At 45.8% G+C, this 26,661-nt stretch overlaps 1 protein-coding gene across 1 annotated transcript in view; it reads left to right on the top strand.

Moving 5' to 3' along the window:
- The window catches only part of LOC135373951 (atlastin-2-like), a 99,413-nt gene that overhangs the window by 54,286 nt on the left and 18,466 nt on the right, over positions 1–26,661 (top strand). Inside the window, exons 9-13 of the mRNA XM_064606984.1 lie at positions 583–648; positions 5,969–6,031; positions 17,235–17,300; positions 24,519–24,709; positions 25,833–26,151. Of these exons, the coding sequence (XP_064463054.1) occupies positions 583–648; positions 5,969–6,031; positions 17,235–17,300; positions 24,519–24,709; positions 25,833–26,151 (705 nt within the window). The remainder of the gene's footprint in view (positions 1–582; positions 649–5,968; positions 6,032–17,234; positions 17,301–24,518; positions 24,710–25,832; positions 26,152–26,661) is intronic.

Here is a 26,661-nt window from a genome sequence, read left to right as displayed (position 1 = left end):
AAGGAACGTTGTACCATAATGTCCAAAGGACTTTGAAGGGTTTAAGGTACTTTATAGCTGAAAGCACCTCATCAGATGTAGTCAGCTCGAGGAAGAAAACTGACGGACGAAAAAATTTGACGGAAGCAGCGGGGCTGTTAGAATAGGGCTATTTAATGAAGGCACATGGTTCACCACGTCACTAAAATAGTTAGGAAATTGATTTAGAACTACTTGTTCAGGGTCCATTAACAACTTGTCATTACCTACAATTGATATACCGCTGTGTGTTTTAGCACCTTCGCTCGATAAGGCACTGTCCGTTTTGCGTGTCCCAACAAATATGTCTTGTTTTTTTTTTTGTTGTTGTTTTTTCAAGAAATCTTAGATGTCCAAGTTCCACTGGAGGTCGAATTTCGGTAGAATTAGCCTCCTGCAAAAATATGGGGGCACAAAAATGACTTGTGCAATGTTTCGAGTGCCCATTTGTTCCACTTTTGTTTCCTTCAGCGGTGTCCACTTTTACCCTAAACATGACACAGGCTACCAATCGACAGTGTGACAATATAAACGATGTACTAATGATCTGTGTTCTGCACGCAGGGTTCTGCTTTATACGGTGTCAGCAAGGTGGTGGCAGCTTCCACACTGAGCGTAGTGGCCAAGTCGGTAAGCGCATCACAACATTTTGCCATCGCAATATTCTTTTAGGTGTCCGAGCTATCAGTTTAGCACAAGAACAATAAATGATGGAAAAGTGGTTATGGCATGGGATGTTTCCTCGTGGCAGTCACAGGACACTGTCCGTGCTGAGCCCGAACTGATGACAGGTCGAAGTTTTGTTTAGGGCTTTTCGAGGAGGCCAGCAGCTTGAATGAAAGCAAAAAGGGAGACCAGAGCCCGGCACTGATGCGCGGGGAGCTCCATGGCGAAGGACATGGCTCAATGGCCAAGCGACCAAGAACGGTGACGCGAGCGATGACGTAATGAGCTGTCGTCTATTTTGGCACATTCAGCAAACTTGCCGCCCGCGACAATGGATCTGATGGTGAGTGATATGATGGTGGTTGCGCTCCCTGCACTGGACCTTGTACAGACGCTGAATCCGTCTTCTGAGAAGAGCCTTATTGAACGTTCTCGGAGTGCAAGCCCGAACGTTCCCATGTGAACTTGGAAGTGCGCTTTCGATGTCCCTCCAGATTCCATTGGAGCATGCTACGGCTGGGATCTTCAGTGAGGACGACCGGTCTTGAGGTCTGACCCTCCGAGATGTTGCGAATGATACGCTGAGCGCAGTTCTGTGAGGCATTCCTTGCCTCATCGGATCCATAGCAACCGAAGATGTTCTTGGCGTCTGTTCTATATGCGCGTCAAGTGGTCTACCGATGGGGCAGTGTCACGAAGAATGTCCACAGGGGGACGTGCTAACGAGTTGGGGTGTGCTATCCGACGTCTACCAGTTATCTTGTCCGCTGGCGTAAGTGGAATACACTCACTCGCTTCGCTGTAAACCTAGATCGTTGGCCTCCAGTTGATCACCGCTTCCACTTCAGTGAGCAAGGTCTCCATTACCACGAAACCTATTACCTGCGTTGAGAGGGTCTTCCTGATGGCTGAGTTGACCGAACGCAAAAGCCACCCTGCCAGGGAGCTCGTCCTGCAATGAATTTCCAGGGTCTTCCCCTGGCAGAGTAGTTGTCTTGAACTAACGAGTCTCTGACGGGTCGCAATACGTCATGAGATTTCTTAGAAACAAGCTTAGACGGTTTTCTGTTGTCACTGCACACGGTGTGGCAGAGTCGCCTGCGTGGTGAGAATCATGCCCTTGCGTAAGGCTTCTTGCGTTGTTTTATGATGATTGGCCCAGGAAAATCGACACCTGTTACTTGAAACGGATGACATATGGAGGAACGATAAGCTTGAAGTTGTCCTTCGCTTTGATGTTCATGTTTGGCGTTGCTTTTCTTGCATACCACACAATCCTTTAAAACGTGTTTAAAGGACGACGGAAACGAAAATAGGCTGCAAAGCTATTTGCCTCATATTGCGGTGTGTACCAAAACAATCCGGAATTCGACTTAGATTTGCGTATATTAGTTGAAACGCCGCCACAATCGCGATATAAAATTCGGCCGTGGAGCAATCTGAGCCCCTGGTGAGCGTCGCCGCGCCGCCGTAGCAGACCACGGAAGTGACGCACGTTGGCTCTCCTGTTGGAGTTCCTGACTTTCATTTCGCTTCATTTCATTTGGTGTTTCGGCGTACGTCTAATTCCTGCTACGGAGAAAGAACGGAGACGAAGAAGCGTGTACGAACCCATCTCTCATAGGATATATTGTCTTCAGACTTCCACGAGATCTCCGAATCAAACATCTTCAGGCGTTATTCAGAATTCGCCGTGTTTGTGCCGGGCAGCCGCACATGGAGCGCGAGAGATGTTTGACGTCACGCGCTCCTCAGATTTTCCCGCAATGCTTGGCGCGCTCCATGGGCGATCGTGTCGAGTGGGCGGCCCAGCGCTCTCGTAATCGTCAGAAATATGGCCATCCGCACAGCGTACTTGCAAAATACTAGTGGCACCATAATTTTACATAATATTTACACCTTGTTCGGTCCCCTTTTTGCAATGGACAAATTTCGTTTCCGTTGCCCTTTAAATTGTTGGCTCACACGAATGACCCAAAACATCTCTCGTAATCAGGGGTCGAAACCGGAACTGAACCATAACCGAAAACCGCAAAAAAATGTTATTTTTTGGCGAACGGAACCCAAACCGAACCGTAAACATTTTTTCTCCCCCTTTGAACGAACCGGAACTGAACAGAAAAAATATGATGCATGGTTCTTTGCACCTATGAAGTGTAGAGGCGAGGGAGTAAGAGGGAGAAAGGAGTCATCGCCGGAACCTGTTATTCATTTTCACATATGGTACACTGTTTAGCACAGCACACGTAAACCGGTTCGAACCGATTAATATCGGTTCAAACCATTAATTTGGTTGCGCTGAACCCGAACCTAAACCAAACCGATAACCTTGAACCGGAACTTGAACCGAACCTAAAAAAAATAACGGTTTCGAGCCCTGCTCGTAATTGCACAAGGGTGTGGCTCACACGACTATGCAGCACTTGACGATGTGCAGCCAAGGTCAGCAGTTTGACGTAGCAAGGTTTAGCCGGAAGCAATATCGGGTGGCTCACCCCATCAGATTGTAAACTTGCGCACATTCCTCCGCCGACCCTTAATATACTGTCGTCATCCAGAAAAGGAGTCAGCTCCCGAATCTTAGAGGGCTTCGGCATCGGCTCACGGTGTCTCAAGCAAGTGATCTCGACTCCGAAAGACGTGCGCTGCACTTCCCTAATCCAGTAGCGTACGGTATCTTTAATTTCTTGAGCAGCTAATGGCCCTGTTATCTTTGAAGGTAGCCTGGTGTTGCTGATGAAACGCAGAAACCATGCTGTGACTCCATGTACGGTGCTTGCGCTTCTGTATATTTCCCCGTCCAGTATTCCTGCCGACGGCGTAGCGGACGTGTGCAGGACACTAGTTCGGGATTGTCTTGGAGCCAAGATGGCTCTTTCCACCACATATCTGAAGCGAACAGCTCCTCGAGGTATCTACCGGGTATGTCCCTAGCTAAAAGATCCGAGGAGTTCGGGTCTTTAGGCACATATTGCCAGTGATCTTTGCCTACCTTTCGGTGTATTTCGGCAGCTCGGTTTCGAATGATGGTGGGCCTACCGTGTTGGGTCCTCCCTGATCAAGAACAACGTAACACCTGATGATTTTGTTTTTACTAATCGGTTGAGTACTACTTTTTCGAACGCCTTACTAATAAAAGTAAGTATCGATATAGGACGATAATTCCCAACTGCAGTACGACATCATTTTTTATAGACCGGGACAACCATTGCAATATTAAGTGTGTCGGTGAAAACACCGTGAGCAATTATGTCAAGTGATATCTCCGACACTGGCTTAGCCAGAAAATGCCCGCACCGTTTAAGGAACGTTGTGGATATGCCATCATGCCCAAAGCACTTTGAAGGGTTTAAGATACTTTATAGCTGAAAGCACCTCATCAGATGCAGTCAGCTCAAGGAAAAAACTGTTTTGAATTTGACGGAAACAGCGGGGCTGTTTGAATAGGGCTATTTAAAGGACAACGGAAGCGAAATTTGTCCATTGCAAAAAAGGGCCTGAACAAGGTGTAAATATTACGTAGAATTATGGTGTCACTAGTATTTTGCAAGTACGGTGTACGGATGGGGATATTTTTGACGATTACGAGCGCGCTGGGCCGTCCACCCGACACGATCGCCCATGGAGCGTGCCCCACTGCCGCAAAGCGTTGCGGGAAAATCTGAGGAGCGCGTGACGTCAAATATCTCTCGAGCTCCATGTGCGGCTACCCGGTGAACTGGATAAACACGGCGAATTCCGAATAACGCCTGAAGATGTTCGATTCGGAGATGATGGTGATGGTGATGATAGCGATAGGGCTTGCCGTTGTCGGCCTCACGTATGTGGGCAACGTCACGACTCATGCCCTGATTCGATTCGGAGATCTCGTGGAAGTCTGAAGGCGATATATCCTATGACAGATGGGTTCGTACCTACGCTTCTTCGTCTCCGTTTTTCCCCGTAGCGGGAATCAGACGTACGCCGGAACGCAAAGTGGAGGTAAAGAGATGTGCCTTCCGTTTTCGTGAAAATACACAAGGGGCCGCTCCTTCTTTCAGCCTGATGTACTTCATTGACAAGCCAAGGCTAATGAGCACCTCTGGATTCGTTTTGAATGATTCGTCAACGATATGTCTGCGCATGACATGTCTAGTTTCACCTGTCTGCAAGTAGGCATATACGGATTCGCCTCGAGAATAAGATTCCTGTTTTTCGGAAACAATTGAATATGACAGTCACCAAAAGAGTCAGACATCGCCGGAATTTGAACTTCGCATCTCTCGATTGCCAGTCGAGCGCCAATGGCCAATACGGCCACGGAAACAATCACAGACTGGTAGAGCGTGTTTGTTTCGAATCATATCCTGGCCAACCGCAAGGTAAGACACCCAGCAATGTAAGCAGGAAGACTCTCACCCCTAAAGAGAACGAGATCACCTTCCTTCGGATGGATTTTGGGGGCCAGCCTCAGTAGTGTTGGCGATGTTTGATGCTATGTTTGTGATGTCTATCCGTGTGTCGTTCGTGCAAGGAACACTATGTCCTCGCGTTGCTGAGAGGAAGTCGGCAACATGCTGTAGCACATCCAGGAAAGACTTAACAAGCATGCACAATTTTTGCACAATTTTGAGCAGCATGCACAACCACGAAATGAAAGTCAGGAACTCCAACGGGAGAGACAACATGCGTCACTTTCGTGGTCTGCTACGGCGGCGCGGCGACGCTCACCAGGGGCTCAGAGTGTTCCGCGGCCGAATTTTATATCGAGATTATGGCGGCATTTCAACTAATGTACATAAATCTAAGTGTAATTCCGGATTGTTTTGGTACACATCGCAATATGAGGCAAACAGCTTTGCAGCTTATTTTCGCTTCCGTCGTCCTTTAATGAAGGCACATGGTTCACTAAGTCACTAAAATATTTATTAAATTGACTTAAAACTTCTTCTGGGTCTGTTAAGAACTTATCATTAACTACAATTGATATACCGCTATGTGTTTAGCACTTTCGCTTGATAAGGCACCGTCCGTTTTGTGCGTCCCAACAAACATCTTCTTTTTTTAATTTTTTTCAAGAAACCGCAGATGTCCAAGTTCCCGCGGTGGTCGAATTTCGGTGGAATTAGCCTCCTACAACAATACAGGGGCAGAAAACTGACTTGTACAGTATTTCCAGTGCCCATTTGTTCCACTTTTGTTTCCTTCAACGGTGTCCTCTTTCACAATACACATGACACAAATTGGCAATCGACAGTGTGGCAATATAAACGATGTACCAATGATCTGTGTGTTCTGCACGCAGAGTTCTGCTCTATACAGTGTCAGCAAGGCGGCGGCTTCTGGACTGAGCGAAGTGGCCACATCGGTAAGCCCATCACAATATTTTGGCATTGCAATATTCATTTAGGTGTCCGAGCTATCACTTCAGCACAACAACAACAATAACAATAAATGATGGAAAAGTGGTTATGGCATGGGATGCTTCCTCGTGGTAGCCACAGGACACTGCCCGTGGTGAGCCCGAACTGATGACAGGAAGAAGTTTTGTTTAGGGCTTTTCGAGGAGGCCAGCAGCTTGAACGAAAACAAAAAGGGACACCAAGAGCCCGGCAGTGATGCGCGGGGAGCTCCATGGCCAAGGACCTTGGACAATCTGAATTATGTGTGGAAAATGAGTGCAAGTTGGCGTTGAAGCGTTCGGCGTTCACAGGTGTCTGGGTCGTAGACCTCGCCGATGTAAGGAATTGTAGTTGAGACGTGGCAAGCTGGGCACAGCGTCGTGTAACTGTAACACAGCTTGACACGGAGCACAGGGGTGAGGGCATCGTTGAGTTAGAGACGGCGCAGAAGTGACTTCAAGGCGCGATTCGACGCCATCTGACATTTTAAATGATAATGACGAGTGAAATGACGAATGATGTCATGGCGCGAAGTGTGACACGAACGCCGAGAAGTAGAAGCGTCTATCTTCGGTGGAGAGTTTAATAGATACTTGATAGTCCCGTCGTGCATAGTAGAAAAACAGAGACGTTTATTTCTGCGAAGTACTAGCCCAGCGTTGAATCACTCCGGTCTTCTCCTGTTCACAACTACTGGCATGCGAACTCCGAGAACGGTCTCCTGAATGCAACAGCCTACGTAAATATGTGCCCTTGGTCAATTTGATGGCATAAGGCTGTATAACTCAGGCAACGTAGCAATTTTCCAGCCACACAGACTAAGAAACAGTTAGCGCATCTTTCTCCGAAAATTGTGTCCTATGTATGGCGCAAGATTTTATATAGCTCGATATATCACGGTTGACGGTTTGATTCAAAGTATTTTCATGCATGCACACGAATTATGTACCTGGGACTCTTACAACAGCGCGTGAAATGCAGTATCCACTCTGTAACATTCATTTACTCCCGTACATTTACTCTCAAAAGGTACTATTTTTTGTGGCAATGCATTTAGTCCCCAAAAGGAGTAAAATTACTCTTTTTTTTCTTAGAGTGTACGTCTAACAAAGGCTGCTATGGCATCTTGAAATATTAAAAAAGGCGACAGCCCAACAGAGTCTATTACAATGCAGGCTATCCCGAAAATGTTGCATTTAGGCAAATGCCTAAAATTCCTAGCCCTAGTCACTTCCCAAACGCGTAATGCATCCCGCGCTGACATGAACAAGATACTCAAAAGTGTATTAAAGGTAAGATAATAAATACTAACGTTAGAATGTAATTAAGATAGAGTAGAAATACGTGAAAATTAAAGTAATTTAGATACAGTACAAAATACTTCAAAAAGTGTTTGAAATACAATTAAGATACTATTTATCCTTGAACGCAAAAAGTCACGGTCACTGGTAAATGCGGCAAGTGCCCGAATGAATCACCTAAACCCTGCGCACAACGCTAGCCGCCGCTATGTGACAGGAGTCTTCTAAACACAAGTGCCAAAAAGACGACAACGATGAGGTACCACATAACTCCACTACGTATATGTGACTATAATGTGACCCAGGACAAAGCACATTTCTAGCAGGTCCCTGCTCAGCGAGGTCCGAATTCGGCGTCACGGCACCAGGGCACACATAATAGAACCCTCACTGGCCAATGATTAGTACACGCGGGGTAAAATCTCTAAATGGAGACTTCCAGAAAGGGCCAATGTCCGGGACTAGAGTCACTATCCGGGTCAAATCCGACAGACTCAGGAAATTTCCCCTGAACAAGCAAGACAATGGAAGACGAGACACAGAAAGAGAGATGCAAAATATGTAATTAGAGTATTGAGTAGAAATTACCATAAAATGTATTTTAAATAAAGTACAAATACACAAAACAAAAAGTATTGAGGAGAGTACCAAAATACCGCAAACTGTATTTAAAATACGGTACTTTAAATACAATACTCCAAATACGTACAAGTCTGAATTTTCCCGCGGCAATTTCCCCCTACACTAAGGCGGCGTGATAACTGTGCGCTCTGTGCTAGAAAGAGCACGTTTGGAACAGTAGCGTACCCCAATAACGTGTGAGCAAAATCAGCCCAATCATTACCTAAGCATGTGTACTACTGGAACTTGAAATGGAAAAGAGAATGATTGGGGGAAGTCCACGACTGGTGATCCGAATAGCGCGGTACACCATCGCCGATATTTTTTCCGGTAATTGTGCAAGTACACGGCTCACGTGGAAGGATAGCTCCGCAGACCTTACCCCAAAATGTGTGTTCTTCGATCTTTGAGAAAGACAACGTTGTGGCTTCAGAAGTGAAAAGCGCACCTGACATCATCGCTAATCATTGACTTGCGCTTCATCTCATCACGTACTAGGTGTTATTCGAATCGGAAATGCTGCTCCACGTATGCCTTAATGCAAAGCAGGAATCTCCCCCACAGTCTAAAGTGCTACGGCAGAGTGAGGCAGTGTCGGCTTTGTATGCCGCTCTTTCTCTTCCGATTAGCGGATAAAATAACCGCGGGCCCATATCGTCTAGTGTGTGGCGTTTAACCAAAATGGGCTTCGTGTTTCTGCACGCGCTACCTCTTGTGCTATCAGTTAAAAACGGAAGTTTGGCAATTCAGCCAATTTTCGACTGCGAATTTCTGAATGTAACGTCCCAACTCAAAATATCCGCAATACTGCGCTTGGTAGAAAAGCGTCTGCTGGATGACGCTGACAAAAACTATAAAATCACTTTTTAAACATACGACGTCCTGTTGCCTTTTTTTTCTCGTGCAACTGTGGGCAATCATATGAAATTATTCAGCTGACGAGTTTGCTTGATATGCCGGCTTTTAGTTCACGGCCTGAGAGTTTGTGTTTGCCTCAATTATTCGTACAATGTCCGCATTTACGTTTCTTTCGACACACCAGGGATGATTTGAGGTCCGAATTATAAGCACGTTCCATACTGAACCAGAGAGAAGAACGGGGCATTCCACAAATGCTCCAAATTGCGCTTTTTTTTCCTCTTTCCATTTCTTGCCTACTTCATTTGCTGCTTTGTCAGTGGAGTTCATTTTGTTGTCTTATAGCGACTCTCTTTACACTGCGAATAAGAGGCAAGTTGAATGATATTCCTACCTTTGCATAACACGAACACGAAAAAGAAAGAACACGATAAGATTAAGGACTAAAAAATAGCTTTTGGACGAATTGAGGTGAAATGAACGCTCTCACATCAGAAGGGAACGACAGTAGCTTCGCCTCAAATGTTGGCGATAAATCGGTTCGAAATGATGTAATTTCCTTGGGCCTCGCAGAACGATGCAGTGCCGGTGTTCGCCACCAAGAAGCTCCATTTTAGTCACATCATCACGTGTGACGATGTGATTAATGTATCATATATGACAGTATGTATACACCATGACACAACATGACATGTGTCACACAATCAAGTCCTGAACGTCATGGTTCCCTTTGTCCCGCATATAGAGATTCTAGCCCTCCAAAAGTCGCTTAGAAATTAATAGCGTTACATTCTTGTCCCACTTCCATTATGTATCTATATCGAACAGTTTGTCATGAATGGAACGTAAGTCATCTAGAATCAAACAGACAAAAATAAATAACTAAACACAAAATAAGTTAATCAACGCAGAACTAGCCGTGAATGTGCCATTTTGGCATCCTTTTGTTTGTTTCTTGCCGTTTTTTAGAGCAGGTTCCTGCACGGAGAGTGTTTACAATGCGGACCTCATTCTATACCTGACACTTTACCTGAGACGTGACATCATTCTATACCAGAAACGGTCGCAGAAAAAGATATTTTCAGGTGTATTTCATACTTTGTTTAATGCTTTATTATGATTATTATATATAGTTATATTATAGTGTAGCAAAAGCCGTATTCTATCGTATGAGAGGGTGTAGATACTTTAATTTTTCACCGCACAGCAAGAGACCGTGTTTGATTCGCCAACGGTTCTGTCACGACTAGGGTTGTCAATCCCGAGCCATTTTGGCAGTCCCGGGATTTCGGGATTTTTCGCTGTCAATTCCGGGATCCCGGAACGGGATTTCGGGATTGTGACGAGTTCAGATGCTGCTTCGAAGTATAGTAGTGCGCGGGTCAGAATTATCTAACCCGGCATTATCTAACAAAGTCCATTTACCTCAAGTGACTATATCGGCGTGTTGTGCGTAGTTCATGTGCGCTCTATCAATTCTACCTTTTCCTGAAGGAAGGCACTCAAAAATTCGCAGTGTAACCCCAACGGTAAAATGGTGCCGACGAAACTCTTACATTTTATTTATTTATTTATTTATTTCTGCTGTGACAATGCCACTCCTTTTCTATTCATGTGCATTTCACTGTTGCGCGTGAAAAGAAGGCGAGTTCCGAAATATATTAAGTCACAGGATATATTACTTAATAATTTCTTCAAACTCTGTAACATTCCACTGTGTAACAGCAACAAAAAAGACGAATGGAGAGAAACGACAATGTACGACAATGTTGTACAATGACTGACCCACGACCTGAGAAAGCACAGAGCGTCGAGGGTGGTGTCTCCCAGTTCGGAGCAAAATTTTCTGAAAATGGTGGCTGCCAAACTGAAGGTCCGTTCAGCTTCTGCGCTAGAGGAAATGACAGGCAGCAAATATCTGTACCCACGTATAGGCAGCAGTCCTCTGTCTCCTCCAGTTGTAAAAAGTGCTATTTCCTTACTAAGGGGTGAGTCTGTGCCTGATGGCCTGCAGGTGTTTGATTTTTCATTCATATTTGCTCTCACGAAAATCCCAGGATTTTCCGGAAGAAATCCTGGGACTTCAGGACGTCAAAAACTGGCCGGGATCTCGGGATTTCGTGATATCCCGATTGACAACCCTAGTCACGACACAGTCAGGTGATTGCGTTCTAAGTCACCTCCAGTCGTCATTGATTATCTACTTATCCCAAATCGTTATCAAAAAAAAAAAAAAGGAAAAGACGCTCACAACTCCGGCCAAATGACTGAGGAATAACGATCACTAAAACTTGCCATTATCACCAAGATTGCCAATGTGCACGCAGAGTCCGCCCTGCTATGACCTATACAGGGGGTACCAGAAAACGTGTCATTGAATTATAATAAAATAACTGCACCACCTAGAGTCATGCGGTCAACGGCATTTGTTCCTGCTGGGTTTTTGCCACCTCCTCAAGTGAATGTCGTGTAGCGTGAGTTTAATTATGTAAATTTTTGTGAGCTTAAGTCGGAAATTTGCCTAGTAAAGGTCACTTTTTTACCCCACCAATGTGAAGAGCGTGTCTAATTCACTCAAATTAATGATAATTGACACGGATATTCAGGAGCTATCCCATCGGAAAAAATAGCCGAACATCATGCTCTACTGAGGTCGCACAGAAGAGCGCACGATGGATTTTTCAGCGCTATCTTTGTCAGTCCGACGAACGGAGGTTGGAAACCCAGCCCTTTCCGGCATCGCAGAAAGAGATAATGCAGGCATGGCTTATCACGTCCGACTTTCGCTGGGATAATGCTTTCCCTCTCCCAATTTTAGGAACTGTTACTTTTTCTACTATCACTCTGTGGGCTGACTTCGGAACCTCCTTTCGTGCGAGCGATTGCGCTCAAAAAGACATCGCGCGTTATGGTCTGGTGCTCCGAAAAGCATGATATTCGGCTATTTTTTCCGATGGGATAGCTCATGAATATCACTGTCAATTGTCATGAATTTGAGTGAATCCGGCATGCTCTTCATATTGGTGGGGTAAGAAAAGTGACCTTCCCTTGGCAAATTTCTGAGTTCAGTTCGCAAATATTTGCATAATTAAAATTGGGGTACATGACATTAATTTTACAAGGTGGCAAAAACCTAATAAGAACAAATGCCGTTGACCGCATGATTCTAGGTGGTGTAGTTTTTTTATTATAATTCAATGACATGTTTTCTGGGACACCCTGTATATACGCGCGTCAAGCAAGATTGACGCGGGAGTTCAGTGTCGTGTATTAAGAGGGAGTCTCACCATTAGGAGGAGCCCAAAAAAGAGGCTCGACCTGTCAAACTTAGGCGCATTTCATTGGTTACCGTTTTCCATGCCACGACACCAAATTTTCTCCAAGATGGAGGATGGTGCTTGGAACGGCAAAGCAGAGATTTCGTGACAAAAAAAAATTCACAGACTACTTTAATTTCATGCTTTGAGTGTATATCCTCGTGTACGCATCTGCAAAATCAGCTTCAGCCTTCGCTCCGCCGTCATTATTTATGTGAAAATGGGATGTTTCATCGCTAGCGTTAGGCCTAGGCAAGACTGACTCCAAAAAAATAGCAAGAAGGACGATCCTTGTACGCAGGATTTTGTATTATATAGCTTCATTTTATTTATACATACATATTTGCTCATTTTTTATTTAATCTACTTACATTACCTGATTTAAGACTTTATACCTGCAGAATGTCTGGCACGACGATTTGGTTGTACCAGTCTCCTGACCAATCACTTCTGCCAGCAACCAGTTCTGAAACTCGCAGCCTTCCCAACATGCCACTCTCCGCGCAGATGGCGTTGATAAAAGTGGGTGCAAAATCCGTCCTGTCACCAGTGATATCCGTTTCAATCCGGACACTCAATTTTCTCCAAAATGGTGGCACCCAGTAAATAAGGGTGAGGTGTAAGTACTGGAGGGATGCAATTATAGATAACTGTATCTTGATCTGTCACATACCTCAAAAAGTGGGTGGGGTCTCAGGTATAGGCAGGTCCCATTAATGGCCAGACTCCCTTTTTATACATACGGTAGTAGCGGGAGTGAAGCAGCGTACCCCCTGGCGCGGCCAACGCAGGTACTTTTTTGGACACGTTTTTTTAAAATCTCCACACTGTGGCCGAGCAGTCCCCTACCGGCCCAGGCAAAAATTTTTTGAACTGGTACCAGTTGAACTGTGTTATCGAACAGGGACCAGTTCAAACGGTCCCAGATCAACTGGTACCAGTTGGGACAACTGGTCCCTGTTCGATAACACAGTTCTCCCAGTCCCAGTTGCAACCGGTCCCAGTTGAGACTGGGACCGGTTAGAAACAGTTTGGCCAACTGGTTTCTGGACGGTCCCAGTTGGCCCAACTGGTTTCTAACAGGTCGCAGTCTCGACTGGAACTGGTTGCAAACGACATTGTTGAGCTGGGATCGGTAGAAGTGGCTTCACTTAGAACGGCCTGTTCGCACAGTGGTTAGCTTATGTAACTGGTGCCCCTTTGCAGGTCGCTGTTCCCAGCAACGGCAGATCCAAAGAACTGCAATGCAAAATTGTATTTTATTTGTAGTCAAACATTACACATATTCTAATGTAGCGTAACTATAACGTAATTAAATTATACCAGTAGATGAACTACTGAGTTACATGGAATAGATAATACTTCATGGGTGATTGGTCCCTTGCTTGACTTGCTTGTGGACATCTTGAATCGTTCAAAAAAGAATTTGAGACGTTCTTAACAGCACACGATGGATCGATATTTTCATTTGAGCCCTAGCAGCTTAAGGTTTCTGGAAAGTTGAAAAGGCACAAGTGAATATGCATTCAATTGCAGCAGGTAATTGTAGTGTGTGCCTGGGCAGTCACTCAATTTGCACAGTCGTGGCCCCGGCAAGTACGCGAATCTCTCAACATCTCTGTCGTGCAGTAGTTGGACCTTTCAACTAAGAGCTTCGCCGGCTTTCGGGGGCAATGAGTACTACTCTGGTACACTACGCTAGTTCGACAACATCCGTGTGTGAAGGATCTAAAACACGAGAATGAACGAAATAAACCAAAAACGAAAACATGAATGCAAAAAGTTGCTGGTAACGTTACCATAAATCGGATGTTACTCGTAAAACGGCATGCACTTGCAGGTGCCACGAATATGACGCGGAACAAAGATAAGAGGTTCCAGAGGAAGTAATATTTCTCAATGGTGCACAAGGGAAAAAGCACTTAAGCATATAGTACTCACGACATAAAGCGGTCTCCCGAGGTGTAGTCGAGCTGTAATCCCATAACACCCACCCGCCCGGCTCTGGCGCTCATTGTAGTGTCGCACTCGTAACTTGCAGACAAATCCTTTAGATTATAAAACCAACGCCTATGTCACACATCACGCTAAGAACATAACGAGCAAACGTCGCTGTACAAGAATACTGCTAACCAGGCGACCGTTGCACAGTAAACGCTTCATTCATCGCGGGTGCAGGAACGCACAAAATACAAATGTAAGAGTTCCAAAGTAACTTTTGTTAACACTAACGAACTTTGCCAAAAATTTAAATATGATTATTTCTACTAATAAAGTTACTTTCTGGTCGTTTTTATAACTTCGTCTTGCAGTCTTCGTATTAAACTGTCCTGGCACTGAAACCGAAACTTCCCCTAGATATGTAAACGGGTCCAGTTCGAACTGGCACCACCTCACTTCCAGTTGCTACCAGTCCAGCTTGAACTGGTACCAGTTCACTTTCCGGTTGCCACCAGCCCAGGTTGAACTGGTTGCACAGAGTGCCCACTTGCCACCAGCCCAGCTTGATCTGGTACCAGTTCACTTTCCAGTTGCCGCCAGTCCAGCTTGAACTGGTACCACAAAGTTCCCAGTTGCCACCAGCCCAGCTTGGACTGGTACCAGCTTACTTTCCAGTTGCCACCAGTTTGGTACCAGTTGTTTCCAGTTGACCACCAGTTGGTGCTAACTGGGAACCAGCTGGTACCAGTTGACTTCCCAGCTCAAATTTTCGCCTGGGGTCGACGTCGCGCGCGAAGAAACTATATCAATACCATGATCAATACAGTCGCGAGAGGGAAGGCCACTCAGCGCCACCTCTCTCGAGAGAGTTCCATCGCATACCCTGCGTCGTCTGCTAGGTAGAGCAGTTGAGTGCGACCTCCCCTCGGGACGGGTATTGGTGCAAATCCTGTGTGCGCGACATCGCCAGTATGTGGTCACTCCGCCATGGGGTAGAGATTTTAGACGACCGTGTCCCAAACCGTACATTCGGACTGCGCTGAAAATATGAGCGGAAGTACAGTTGCCGCTGTGCGACGCGATTTTGACAATTTCACGGAGTAGAAGGAAGGAGACTGAGCACGACGGGAAACATGGCCCCTAATTCGCCACATAATCTCCCAGCGCGCCCTGGGAGGCTGGATTTCGAAATGAGGTCGCTTGGCAATGCGATATTCAATAGTCCTTTATTATTGTACACACAAAAAAAAAAAGAAAAAAAGAAAGAAAGAAAGAAACTGCAAGCTATACGGTACGAGAGCGTACAATGAATAATACACATGGGTTTCTATGAAATCACTATTAACACTTTTTAGGTTAGACCTCCGGAATTTCTGCAAGGTTCCGCAGTAGTGCGCAGTGTTTCACGCTCTGAAAGAGTAAAGTTCGCTTAACCGAGCCATCGCCCTGACCATTACTAGCTTGAAAGGCTGCCCAGTTATTTTGATTGATAACCGAATTTTTCAAGAATTACTCACGTAAAGCATTCTTCAGTGCTTGACAACTTTCGAAGCTTGAGCACACACGGTTTTGGCGTTTGGGTGGCTCGAAACCAGCGAGCTGCTGTGTCACATATCTAGTGTCACTCGTTATATCTAACTATACCAGAGAGCATGCAAAATAAAGCTGATGAAGGTCTGTACCCTTCAAGATATACAGCGGTATTTCACCAGACGTGCTTACAACAACCGAAACACGCGCGACCGCAGAGCTACTTGGAAAGCTCCACTGGGATTACTGTAGAATCGAACACGGTCCCTTCGCGTTCCCTAGTCTTAGGGATTTACATTATGCATCAACTTGACCAGCTCGCTTGCTCCTTAGCCATCTTTTCCAAACTAGGAGGTATAACCACGCACTCCTTCAATATCGCACCCGATTGCGTGCAGCACGAGGAGTATATCCGTGTCGCGCATACACGAAACGGTACTATACGCACTCGTTCACATTCGCACCCAGAGCAATGCAAAGCCGAGTTCTAACTGGCGCGCCGCAGTGGCGCTGTCGTCAATAATTGTTTATCAAACCGTTTATAATAAAGCGATTATAGAACGCGATCTTGAGGCACTCGTTGTGTCAGATCAGATGGGGTCTCGCAAGCGGGCATCACCCGCAGAAGATGAGATCCTGGACCGGAAACGGCGCACGGTGACGAGACAAGACGTCAGTTAAGAAGTCAACGTTTCGGTTCAGTGCACCCTTCGAGTCCATGACAGGAGCTCGTATTCTCGACCCAATTCTGAAACACGACGGCAACAAGGCCAGCAATCACGCAACGACGCCCAAGAACGTCGCATCGGTGGTGCCGGTGCAATCGCGTCTTTGTATCCGTAGTGAGCTGCGTCGTGGGTTGCGATGTGCTAATCTCGTGTTCTAACAAAACCTGGGCTCTTCTACGTGGCCTCTTGAGCCTTCATGCACGATGCTACGCATATCGTAGAGATCCAGCGAGGTGGTTTCAGCAACATTGTTATTAACCGTGCCCTACTTCGTCTGTCCACGTCTGTGTGCCACTCAAAGCCACCGTTGCTTCGCGGTGCTAACACGGAATCAAAAAAGAACGATAACAGCGCGTATGAACGCAGCAGTAAACACATTGTTCTGGGGTGTGAATGTTATGAACACCGCACATGCTCGAGCACACATGATAACGTTCGCTATTCACCAAACGTGTCAAGACGTCCAATTCATGCAATGAAAATGGCGATGTTGAAAGCATAAATTACAGCTCACACTTTAAAGATAGGTGGAAGACCTGAATGTCACACTGGAGAGTCAGTTCACCTCCTTACCTATGAAGCAGTTGAGATGACACCTCACCTTGAGGCAAACACCAGTACGCCATTTCCATTGTCGAAGGTCTCAAAGCCTCATTTAGCTCTCTCGTGAGTCCCTTCTCGCTGAGACTGCCTGTCACGGTAGCAAATTGAGACCCCAGGCATGTCGTCGGGAAGCGTATGCGAGCGTGGTCGCTGTCTGGCTTTGTCGACGGCTGCCATACGTCTATTGTTCAGATAAGGAATCCTGATATTTCTGAATGGCATGGGAAGTATGTGGGACATTTCCTAATACCCAGTCATTTTCCTTTGCAGTTGCCGTACTTACGCATAACAGGAAAGAAAACGACTACATATTCAAGTTTTGCCTCGGAGAGGACGGTAAGTGCCTAATAACCATTGGGATTAGATTTAAGTGGTTTAAATGGCTAATTGGTTGATGCCTTTGCAAAAACTAAGACGCTGTTTTCAGTGAATGTTGACGCTTCCACTAAGGCATACAGATATGTTACTATCCACAACTTTGCTTCGTTTTATATTGCTGCATAGAACTATGAAAGGGTAGAAAACCCAGTGAACCTGTAAAGGTTAAGGGAACTGCCTGAGAACGAGAGCCGCCGATAGCAGGTATATCCCGTCTTATTCGTCGTTATTTTTGTGCTAATCTCGAACGTATGGAATAGGGGAACGTGAGGCACAGTGGGACGGAATAGTTTGCCGATTTTTTGTTTTTTTCGTACACAAAAGAGAACTTTGCATTTTGAACTCCACTGGCTAGAACAAATCTCGTTTTGTACTGGTCATACAAAATAAACGATATTTTTCAAAGATACTCGAACAAGTTTCCACTAGACAGAGCACTTGTAACTGCGTGCCCCAGGCTCGGGCAGAGTGTAACAACCAGTGGGGGAGCATGATACCAAGAGCATACAACGAATTAATTGATGCGAAGTCAACGTTGAACGGGTAGCAAGGCTCGGGGCGACTACTGGCGGGAGCGCACCGTGGGGGCTACAAGACTTAAAAATACAGCTCCCATTTTGCAGTGCCATATCGGAAACGTCAAGATCCACTCGATATTGTCTTGCTCTGCCCCAGAAAGCTCACTCCGTGTTCCTCTGTGGCATTCTCTCGAATGCGCAACATGTACGAAGCCACATCGAATGTGCCTCGATGTGGCTTTCACAGAACAGTACCGTTACCGCTTGAGGCAAGTTGACTCTCTCCACTGCTGTCACTGCGGTGCTGTACATTCTTCTCCATTGCCCACACTACCAACCTTTCCGAACCGTACTCTCCAGATCCGTTAACGAGCTAGATTCTCGCCCCCCCCTCTCAAAAAATTGCTTGGTCCCTGGCTACATCCAGCCCACCAACGCTCTGCCCTCAAAGCTCTTTTCACCTTTCTGGATACCATAGGACTTCAATCCTTATTGCGAAGGGGCTCATTATTTCATTCACCGCATCACCACCTGCAATGGGGTAGAGTATCGCCCCTGGCGATCAAACTGCCAAGTCATCATCTTGTAATAAAGTTGTTGTTGTTATTCTTCTGCCAGAAACGCCAGTTTATGTCGAAGGCGTGCTACTGAGCACGCTGGAGTACACTGCTTTATGGCCCCCCATATGCTCCCGTAACACTGCCCAGTGCCCCGACACAAAAATTTTGAGATGCGCGTGTAAGCATGTGGCTCTCATTTGATTCTAATTGCGTGTGACTCTGTGACCTTTCATCTACTACAGTCATAACGAGTAGGACATGTCACGACGTATACTGTGTCATACTGCTACGTACTACTGTGTCATAACATGTCACTATTGTTGTATACGCGCAAAGAAATATAATCAAACTATTTTTCCTCGTCGAACACGTTCGGCGATCGATTTGTCGATCGATTGCTTGTCGAGTTGCGAGGACCGAAAGCGTTGTCGCACTGTTTGTCGGACACAGCTACATCTTCGCTTTTCTAAGTTTCCCGAATTACGCGGATATCGACAATGTAACACTGTGCCGCATGCCTCACATCGCGTCATGTTCCCCTGTGCGTGCGACGTCTGTGGTATTACTCTAGTTTAGGCTGCCAAGGGGGACGTCGGACAAAGTAGGAGACACGACAACAGAAACAGCTTACTCTCAACTGACGAAATTTAATGCAAGGAACAAAAACATCAGAACTACAAGATATGATGACGTCAACAGCAATGACAGCAGGGTTAGCACACTCAAACGGCGATATCACGATCTGTGCGACTGTCAGTTAGATAACCACATTCCGCAGAAGACAAGGCTATTGAAGGGGAGCTAACACACTCGGGACCATGCTGAAAAATGCTGAAGGCTGAGTGTGCTAACCCTGCTGTCATTGCTGTTGACGTCATCATATCTTGTAGTTCTGATGTTTTTGTTCCTTGCATTAAATTTCGTCAGTTGAGAGTAAGCTGTTTCTGTTGTCGTGTCTCCTACTTTGTCCGACGTCCCCCTTGGCAGCCTAAACTAGAGTAATGTCACACCAACTACCCCAACTTTGCACTTTGGTCTGTGGTATGCGCGATATAAAAAAAAGAAGGGGAATATTGGCAGGGCTAATTGATAGATGATGGGCTACGCGCCAGCCAGAGTTTTTAAAAACAGAAGTCGGAGAAAACACAACAAGAGCTTGAGCGTTTCGAGCTCTATTTTCTCTGCGGCTCGTCATTTGATATTTCCATGAGGGGACAACTACGGAATGAGAAAAACAGTATATGTTGCAGCAAGCGTGCAACTACCTTTTGTGGAATGTAAATATGTTGCATAACAACATTGTGGAAAAAGAAGGAACCAAATATCTGTACACTGTGGCACAAGTTCAAAATCTGGGTAAGATGCTTTGGGATCGCTCTGATTAATTCAGAAAGAGAGTTACTTTAATTACGATAGGAAACAAAAAAAGAGCTTGACAGGGCTCGTCTAACTTGAGGAAGCGTAAACAACACACCCTGAGAGCATGACTTACCAGTCAATACGTATATCCCATGGCAGGGTACCCGAAACTAGTTCTAGGGTTGCAGAGCAAGGTTTGAAGATATCACAGAAAAGAAGGCACTATTTTACACGACAGCTAGCAACAACAACAACTGTATTTTAAGCTGACGAATAGGGAGTTTCATCGCCAGAGGCGAAATGAAAAAGCTAAAATAATGCGGACACCACGAAAAATCACACAATACCACAGGTTCCATACACTCCATAGATGATTTATTTATATTTTTTATTTTTATTTTTTGTCCATGCTACCTGCACGTATCAACAGGACTTTAGTCATATGTACTCCAGAAACTGTTTCGGATATTATTCTACAGATGAAAGTCACCTGCATGCGTTCTGTTTCTCTCGCCCTAAATTATTTTAATTCATCTGGCATTGACGGGTTTGCTCTGTATTCAAATAAAATACTACGTGAAACAACCATATCAGCGCTAATTTAAATCAAGTTATCTTCATAGGTGCACTAATGTTCTGAGCACGAGGGCGAAACTTGCGCGCTCAACAAAATGCCGATGCACTTGACAGCTACACGTATACACCATAAGTTAAGGAACAGGAACACAAGTTACGTTGTCTTCTGTGGTGAGCGGTCCCTGTGAATAGGGTTTCCATACTCAAGGGTGGCACGACCGCCCCCACATGAAAGGGCAGGTGCGCCCATTCATGCGTATTGGGAACTGAAATAAAAAAAGGAAAACTGAAATGGCCTCAACATTGCTGGGAATAAAAAATAAATAAAAAAGAAGGGTCGGCAGATTCTCTCGTTCAAAATCTCTCATTCAAAGTTAGTGAAGTCAACTCAACGTAAATATTGTTGCCTCACTCAGCGACCGGTCCGCGACCAGATTTAGGCTAAAACGAAGAACACCGGAAGACATGCCGTGCTGCCCTAATGACGGCGCAATCTTAACTTCAGGCAATCACGCATTGCATTGCATGCAGTCCGATTTTCTACGATTTGTGCTTTGTAACGCGTAGTGGTGGAATGTTAAAGCGGTTATGAGTGTAAGCGTGTATGTATGCATGTGATGATGATGATGATTGATGTTTTATGGCGCACAAGCAACTAAACCTATCGTACGCCAAAACTGTGATAGAAATTATGACTAATCAAATGAGTATGCGAAAACAGTATGCTTTGAAAAATATGACACAACCCATGATCTGATGTGGTAAAAAAGCGTGTATAGGGCTATATAGCTGATAGGCAGCCAAACCTCTAATATGTTGTGAATCCTTAAAAATGGCAACCAAGGCGCATCGCCCAGTAGGAGGGTTGGGTGGAGAGGTAAATATAGGTATGTATGTATGTGTTTATGCGTGTATGTATGTACGAGGGTGTTCAAGTCAAACCGGGACTTTTCATTTTTCACAAAAGTATAATGAACTTACAGGCGATAAATTAGTTTTATTTTTCAACGTAATCTCCAGATGCGCTAATGCACTTGTGCCAGCGTTTCATGAGGGCCTGGATGCACGCAGCGTAGAAATCCTTACCGGCGCGTAGCGGCCTTGATCGGACCGCACTCTTGACCTCGTCGTCGCAGCTGAAGCGGCGGTCCCCAGGGAATGCCTTTAGTGGCCCGAAGAGATGGAAATCGCTGGAGCGAGGTCTGGACTGTAAGGGGGATGTGGCAGCAACTCCCAGCCAAGTTCCTGTAAGGTGCGTGTCGTGAGATGCGCGGTAGGCGGGCGTGCATTGTCCTGTACGAGAAGGACTCCTTTGGTGATGAGGCCCGGCCGCTTTTGCTTCAACGCCTTAAGCACATCTCTGAAAACCTCGCAGTAATATGCACTATTGATAGTGGTACCACTGGGCAGAAAATCAACATGAACAACGCCAGCCTTATCCCAGAAAACCGTATCCATGACCTTACCCGCAGACGGGGTGCTTCGGAACTCCTTGGAAGCTGGCGAGACCGGATGTTTTCATTGTTTTCATGCCCGTTTAGACTCAGTAGTGAAATGGTGCACCCACGTTTCATCGCACGTGATGATCCGATCAAGGAACGGCTGTCCTTCAGTGTCGAACCGGTACCTTAGCACTTGGAAGGTTTCCAGTCTTCTCTGCCGATCAAACACGGAGAGTTGCCTCTGGACAAAACGGGCACTAATTTTCCGGAACTGGAGGTGCTCATGAATGATAGCATTCAACGTTCCCACAGAAAGGTCCGTCTTTCGAGCCAGTTCTAGACATGTTATCCGTCGGACCTTGAAGATCACGTGCTCCACAAGTTGAATGTCCTCAGGAACCTTGACACTGTGCTCTGAGCCGCCCCGGCCGTGATCGTCCTGCACTGATGTACGGCCGTGTCGGAACCGCTTGCACCACTCAAACGCTTTGCTGCGGCTAACTGTATCGTGGCCATACCGAGGCTGAAGTCTTCTGTAAATTTCAGATGACTTTACGCCTTCATTCACGCGAAACTTCATGACAATTCGCTGTTCGATGTGCGCGCTCACCTCGTTGTCGGCCATCTTGTCGTGCGCGTGTCTTCTGTTTTGCACAAACTGTGGACCACCACGTGGTGAAAGCGGAGGCCGGTCGCGTGTGAAAATGGTTAAAAAGAAGTAGCGCGAGTCATTTGTAAACTCAGGAGAAATAATGTCCCGGTTTGGCTTGAACACCCCTCGTATAAATTAACTACGGAGCTAGTTTCCCCCATCAATAAATTATAATAATAAAAGAAAACGTTTGTCAGAGTGCCGATAGCACATCTCATACTCTCCAACTTTATTGTTCGGAGTAGATGAACCGAGCATCGTGCCATTTTGAACAGGGATACTAAAACATATTGCAGACGCAACACGATATATCCCCATAGTCATCGCTCCTCCAAATGTACCACAGACTTTCCTTAAGATGTTTGTGCCGCAAGTGAATAATTTCTGGTATAAGAAAGGTTAACCTAGCTTACGCAGGTTGCCAAACACAGTCTAGATATTTTCGCACATATGTTGCACTGTAGGTATATCAGCCACATAAAGTGGAGAAGCACTAGTGGGCCATTCCATCCGAAACCAGCCAGAGGTGTAGCTTCACGCTTTAGGACAAGTATGCTCTTAATTAAAGTCAATAATGTGCTAACCCAAGCAACTGTTTGGATCAAAGTGCGAATAACAGCATAATAAACCAACGATAGGCAGAGCCGTATATTAAAAGGGAGTCTGGCCGTTGGGAGGAGTCACAAAAAGAGGCTCGACCTGTCAATCACAGTCTCGCTCCTCTGATTGGTTTGCTTTTTAGCAAGGGGGTCGCCATGACACCATACTGCCACCCAAAATGGCGTCGAAAGCAAACATAGTGAAGCGGGGATTTCGTGACAAATTTTTTTCACAGACTACTCTGATTTTACACTGCAAATGCACATTGTCATATACGTTTCTCGGAAATCAGTTTCAACTTACGCTCATCCGTCGATGTCTAATCGAAAATAATACGTTTTGTCGCCGATGTTAGGCCTAGTGAACACGGCGATCGCGGCGATCACAACGAAATCATAACAAAAACGGCACTGTGTTGTACAATCTTATATTTAATTGCTGGATTTCATGGATATAAACATTCTTGCCTTTTATACTCCAAGTGTTCAGATTTGTTTAAAAATCATTCCGACGACAGAATGTGTCCCAGCAGGTGGTTCTGCCGGCAGCGGTGCAACGACGCAAGCAGACGACAACTCCCGACGTGCCTTACGCTCCCTAGGTGGCGCTCATCAAATTTGCACCAACAATCCACTACTTTTGCAGATTGCGAGAAGTATCCATTTCAATCCCATCCAATCCACTTGCCACCCAAAATGGCGCTGCCCATGTTGGATAGGGGGACAAATAGTGAGGATAGGTTGATTGATAGCGCCCCATATTTCAAGACTTCATTGGTCAGAAAGCTGAAAAAGTGGGTGGAGCTTCAGGTATAGGCATGACCCATTAATGGCCAGACTTCCTTTTAATATACGGCTCTGACGATAGGTTCAGTGTAGCGACATCTAGAGGTCACATTGTGCTGACAGCCAACAAGCGAAGTGGTCGAAATTTCTACGGAAGAGGACACTAAAGCAACCCCGCAGTATGTCTGATGACGTCTTGTGTAGGCTTGGGACACATGAAGGAACAAGGCAGAGAAGGATGATTGGTTACACAGAAAACCAGAAAAATACGGTAGAGCTCTGACGAAAGGTGACATATCGGCTATTGGGAGGTGATACGTGTAAAATGGTATATTTGTGATAGCGAATACAAACCAGCGGCATGGCCCAGTGGGTTAAGGCGCCTCTCTCTCCGGTCGCAGCCAAGGCCGTACGGAAGACCCGGGGAGGTGGTGTGCTCGAATCTGGCCACTGTTTGTGTTGTCTAAGGTTTTCCTTGAGCTTTCCGAAGAAATTCCAGACGAATGTCACCACACTTCCCTTTGAAGTCGACCCAGGACGCATACTAACCCCCTTTCCCACACTGCTTCCTGACGTACTCTGTATCTGTCCACATCTGTATTCCGCTCACAACCACAGTTGCTTCGCGGCGCTAACACGGAATAAAAATGACCAAAAACGAATATGGCATATGCTCCTTTGCAGGACCAATTGGGCTCCGCTGCATGTCCGGTCGTCGTGCGTCCCCACAAAGACGCCAATAACTTTGAACTCCGGGACGAGAATTTGCTACGTCTTCTCACCAACAGCGATGTTGCAGACCTCCCTGTGGTGGTATTGTCAGTCGCAGGGGGCTTCCGACTCGGAAAGTCCTTCCTTCTCGGCTTCTGCATCAGGTACATACATGTTGATATGGTTATAGGGCGTTATCAATCGTGCAGAAGGAGACGGGGGAGCTGGAGGACCTTAGCATGGAGGACTGATGTCACTTTCAGGACCATCGCTTCTGCAGATGAGCTCTCATTGGTTCACATGACCTATGCCGTTCACTATGGGGTGATGACGCGGAAGCGAAAATAACAACCAACAGAAGGCCACAAAGCCGTTGCCCAGCCTTGCATGCCAAAAGGATAGGGCGCCCCCTCCGCCCTCGTGACGTTTACAGTGTTGTCTCATGAAGTCGCGCATGCGCATTTCTGCGGGGTGACTTCAAATCGAGCAGATTCCAGTGCGTTGCAATGCCGATACTAAATTATGCTGCTCAACCTCACGCAACTTGATGTAAGAACCTGGTGAAAGAGATACAACTGTTCCAACACAAATATGCGTTCTCATCTAACAAGAGCCGATTATCGTTTGCACGATTCACACAATGCGTCTGCTGAAGCTGTATTAATCCTATTCTCAGACTGTGAACTAACATTTGGATTGTGGACTGCGGAAGAGCCTATTTCATCTAATATCGAGAATATCATACAATAATGAATATTATAATATAAATTGATTACTTCGTTGTTGGAGACAATACAGAACTTCCTTCACCCACTCAAGCTAAATGCCGACCTTAGCCGGTTTCCCGCATGGTTTTCGCTAAACAGTGATTGATACTGTGTGAGACAAACCATTTATCTGTGTAACAGCCGGAAGTGGGTACTCTGTCGTAATTCTATGCGACAGCACGGTTATGTATATTAAGTAAACATATGAACAATACAAACTTTAATGTATGCGTGTATGCGCATTGTGTGTTCTACTAAAATTCGTACCAATTTTCCTTGTACAGAGGGAACGCACTTGTTGGCTAGGAATGAACGCTTTTCCTCCGCCTAATGTTTGACCGAGTTACATATTAAATTTCGAAAAGGGTACAATTAGAGAGCATGTAGACCGCCTCTGGAGATATCGTCGTGTACAATTTACTGACTTGCATTTCTTTTTTTGTATCGTGGCTTGTATGAGCGACTTCAGCTTATGGTTGTTACACCACTGCGTGCTTATTTGTTTTCTCTGACGTCACAGGTACCTGAAGCACCTAGATATGTCGTCAGACCGATCAGATTGGATGGACGAGGAGAATATACCCTTGACGGGCTTTTCTTGGAAGTACGGCAGCGAAAGAGAGACGACTGGTATCCAGCTGTGGGGAAAAGTTTTCAAAATCAAGACACGACAACACGGACTCGTGGCTGTCGTTCTGATGGACACGGAAGGTTCATTCGACAGCAGGTCCACGATGGAAGGAAATGTCACAGTTTTCTCAATGAGCGTGCTACTGAGTTCTGTCCAAGTGTACAACCTGACCAAACAAATAACCCAATCCGACTTGGAACACCTGAAGGTGGGTACCAGCCACGCATGTGGCTATTGAATTCTTGTCTTATATCCAAAACTGGTTATTACAGCGAAATGTCGCGGTCACGTTCGCAAGCCTGGATTTGTAGGCAAAAACAATCTTAGGCGCCTGTAAAACGCGCTAAAGACGCTGACTTAGGCACTAAAAACGGCATGATAGGCATTATAAGCTGTTGATTTTGTCATCTGTACTTATGAAAGCGATAAAAAAAGTGAATAAATCGCTTTTACCCGAGGGAACAATACCGTAAATGAGTGTTGTGACAGTTCTTTTTGTATTTTTTCCTGAACGAAATGCAAAACTCATTAATCCTACGGTGGTCACACGGCTTCTAGCCACTGCCACCGGTTCCACGACAGTCCTCAGATGGGCACGTGGCTAATGTGAGAGGGTGAAACAGCACACTATCGCCTCTTGCGTCCTGGAAAAAGATTAACAGAAAACAAGAAATGCCACCCGGAAAGGGCAGTTCCGATAGCGCCACCCGATAGATTT

This window comes from Ornithodoros turicata, unplaced genomic scaffold, assembly GCF_037126465.1.
Source record: "Ornithodoros turicata isolate Travis unplaced genomic scaffold, ASM3712646v1 Chromosome36, whole genome shotgun sequence".
In the NCBI taxonomy this organism is placed as follows: domain Eukaryota; kingdom Metazoa; phylum Arthropoda; class Arachnida; order Ixodida; family Argasidae; genus Ornithodoros; species Ornithodoros turicata.
Note: the sequence above shows the minus strand (reverse complement) of the source record. Positions and strands in the feature narration are given on the sequence as shown.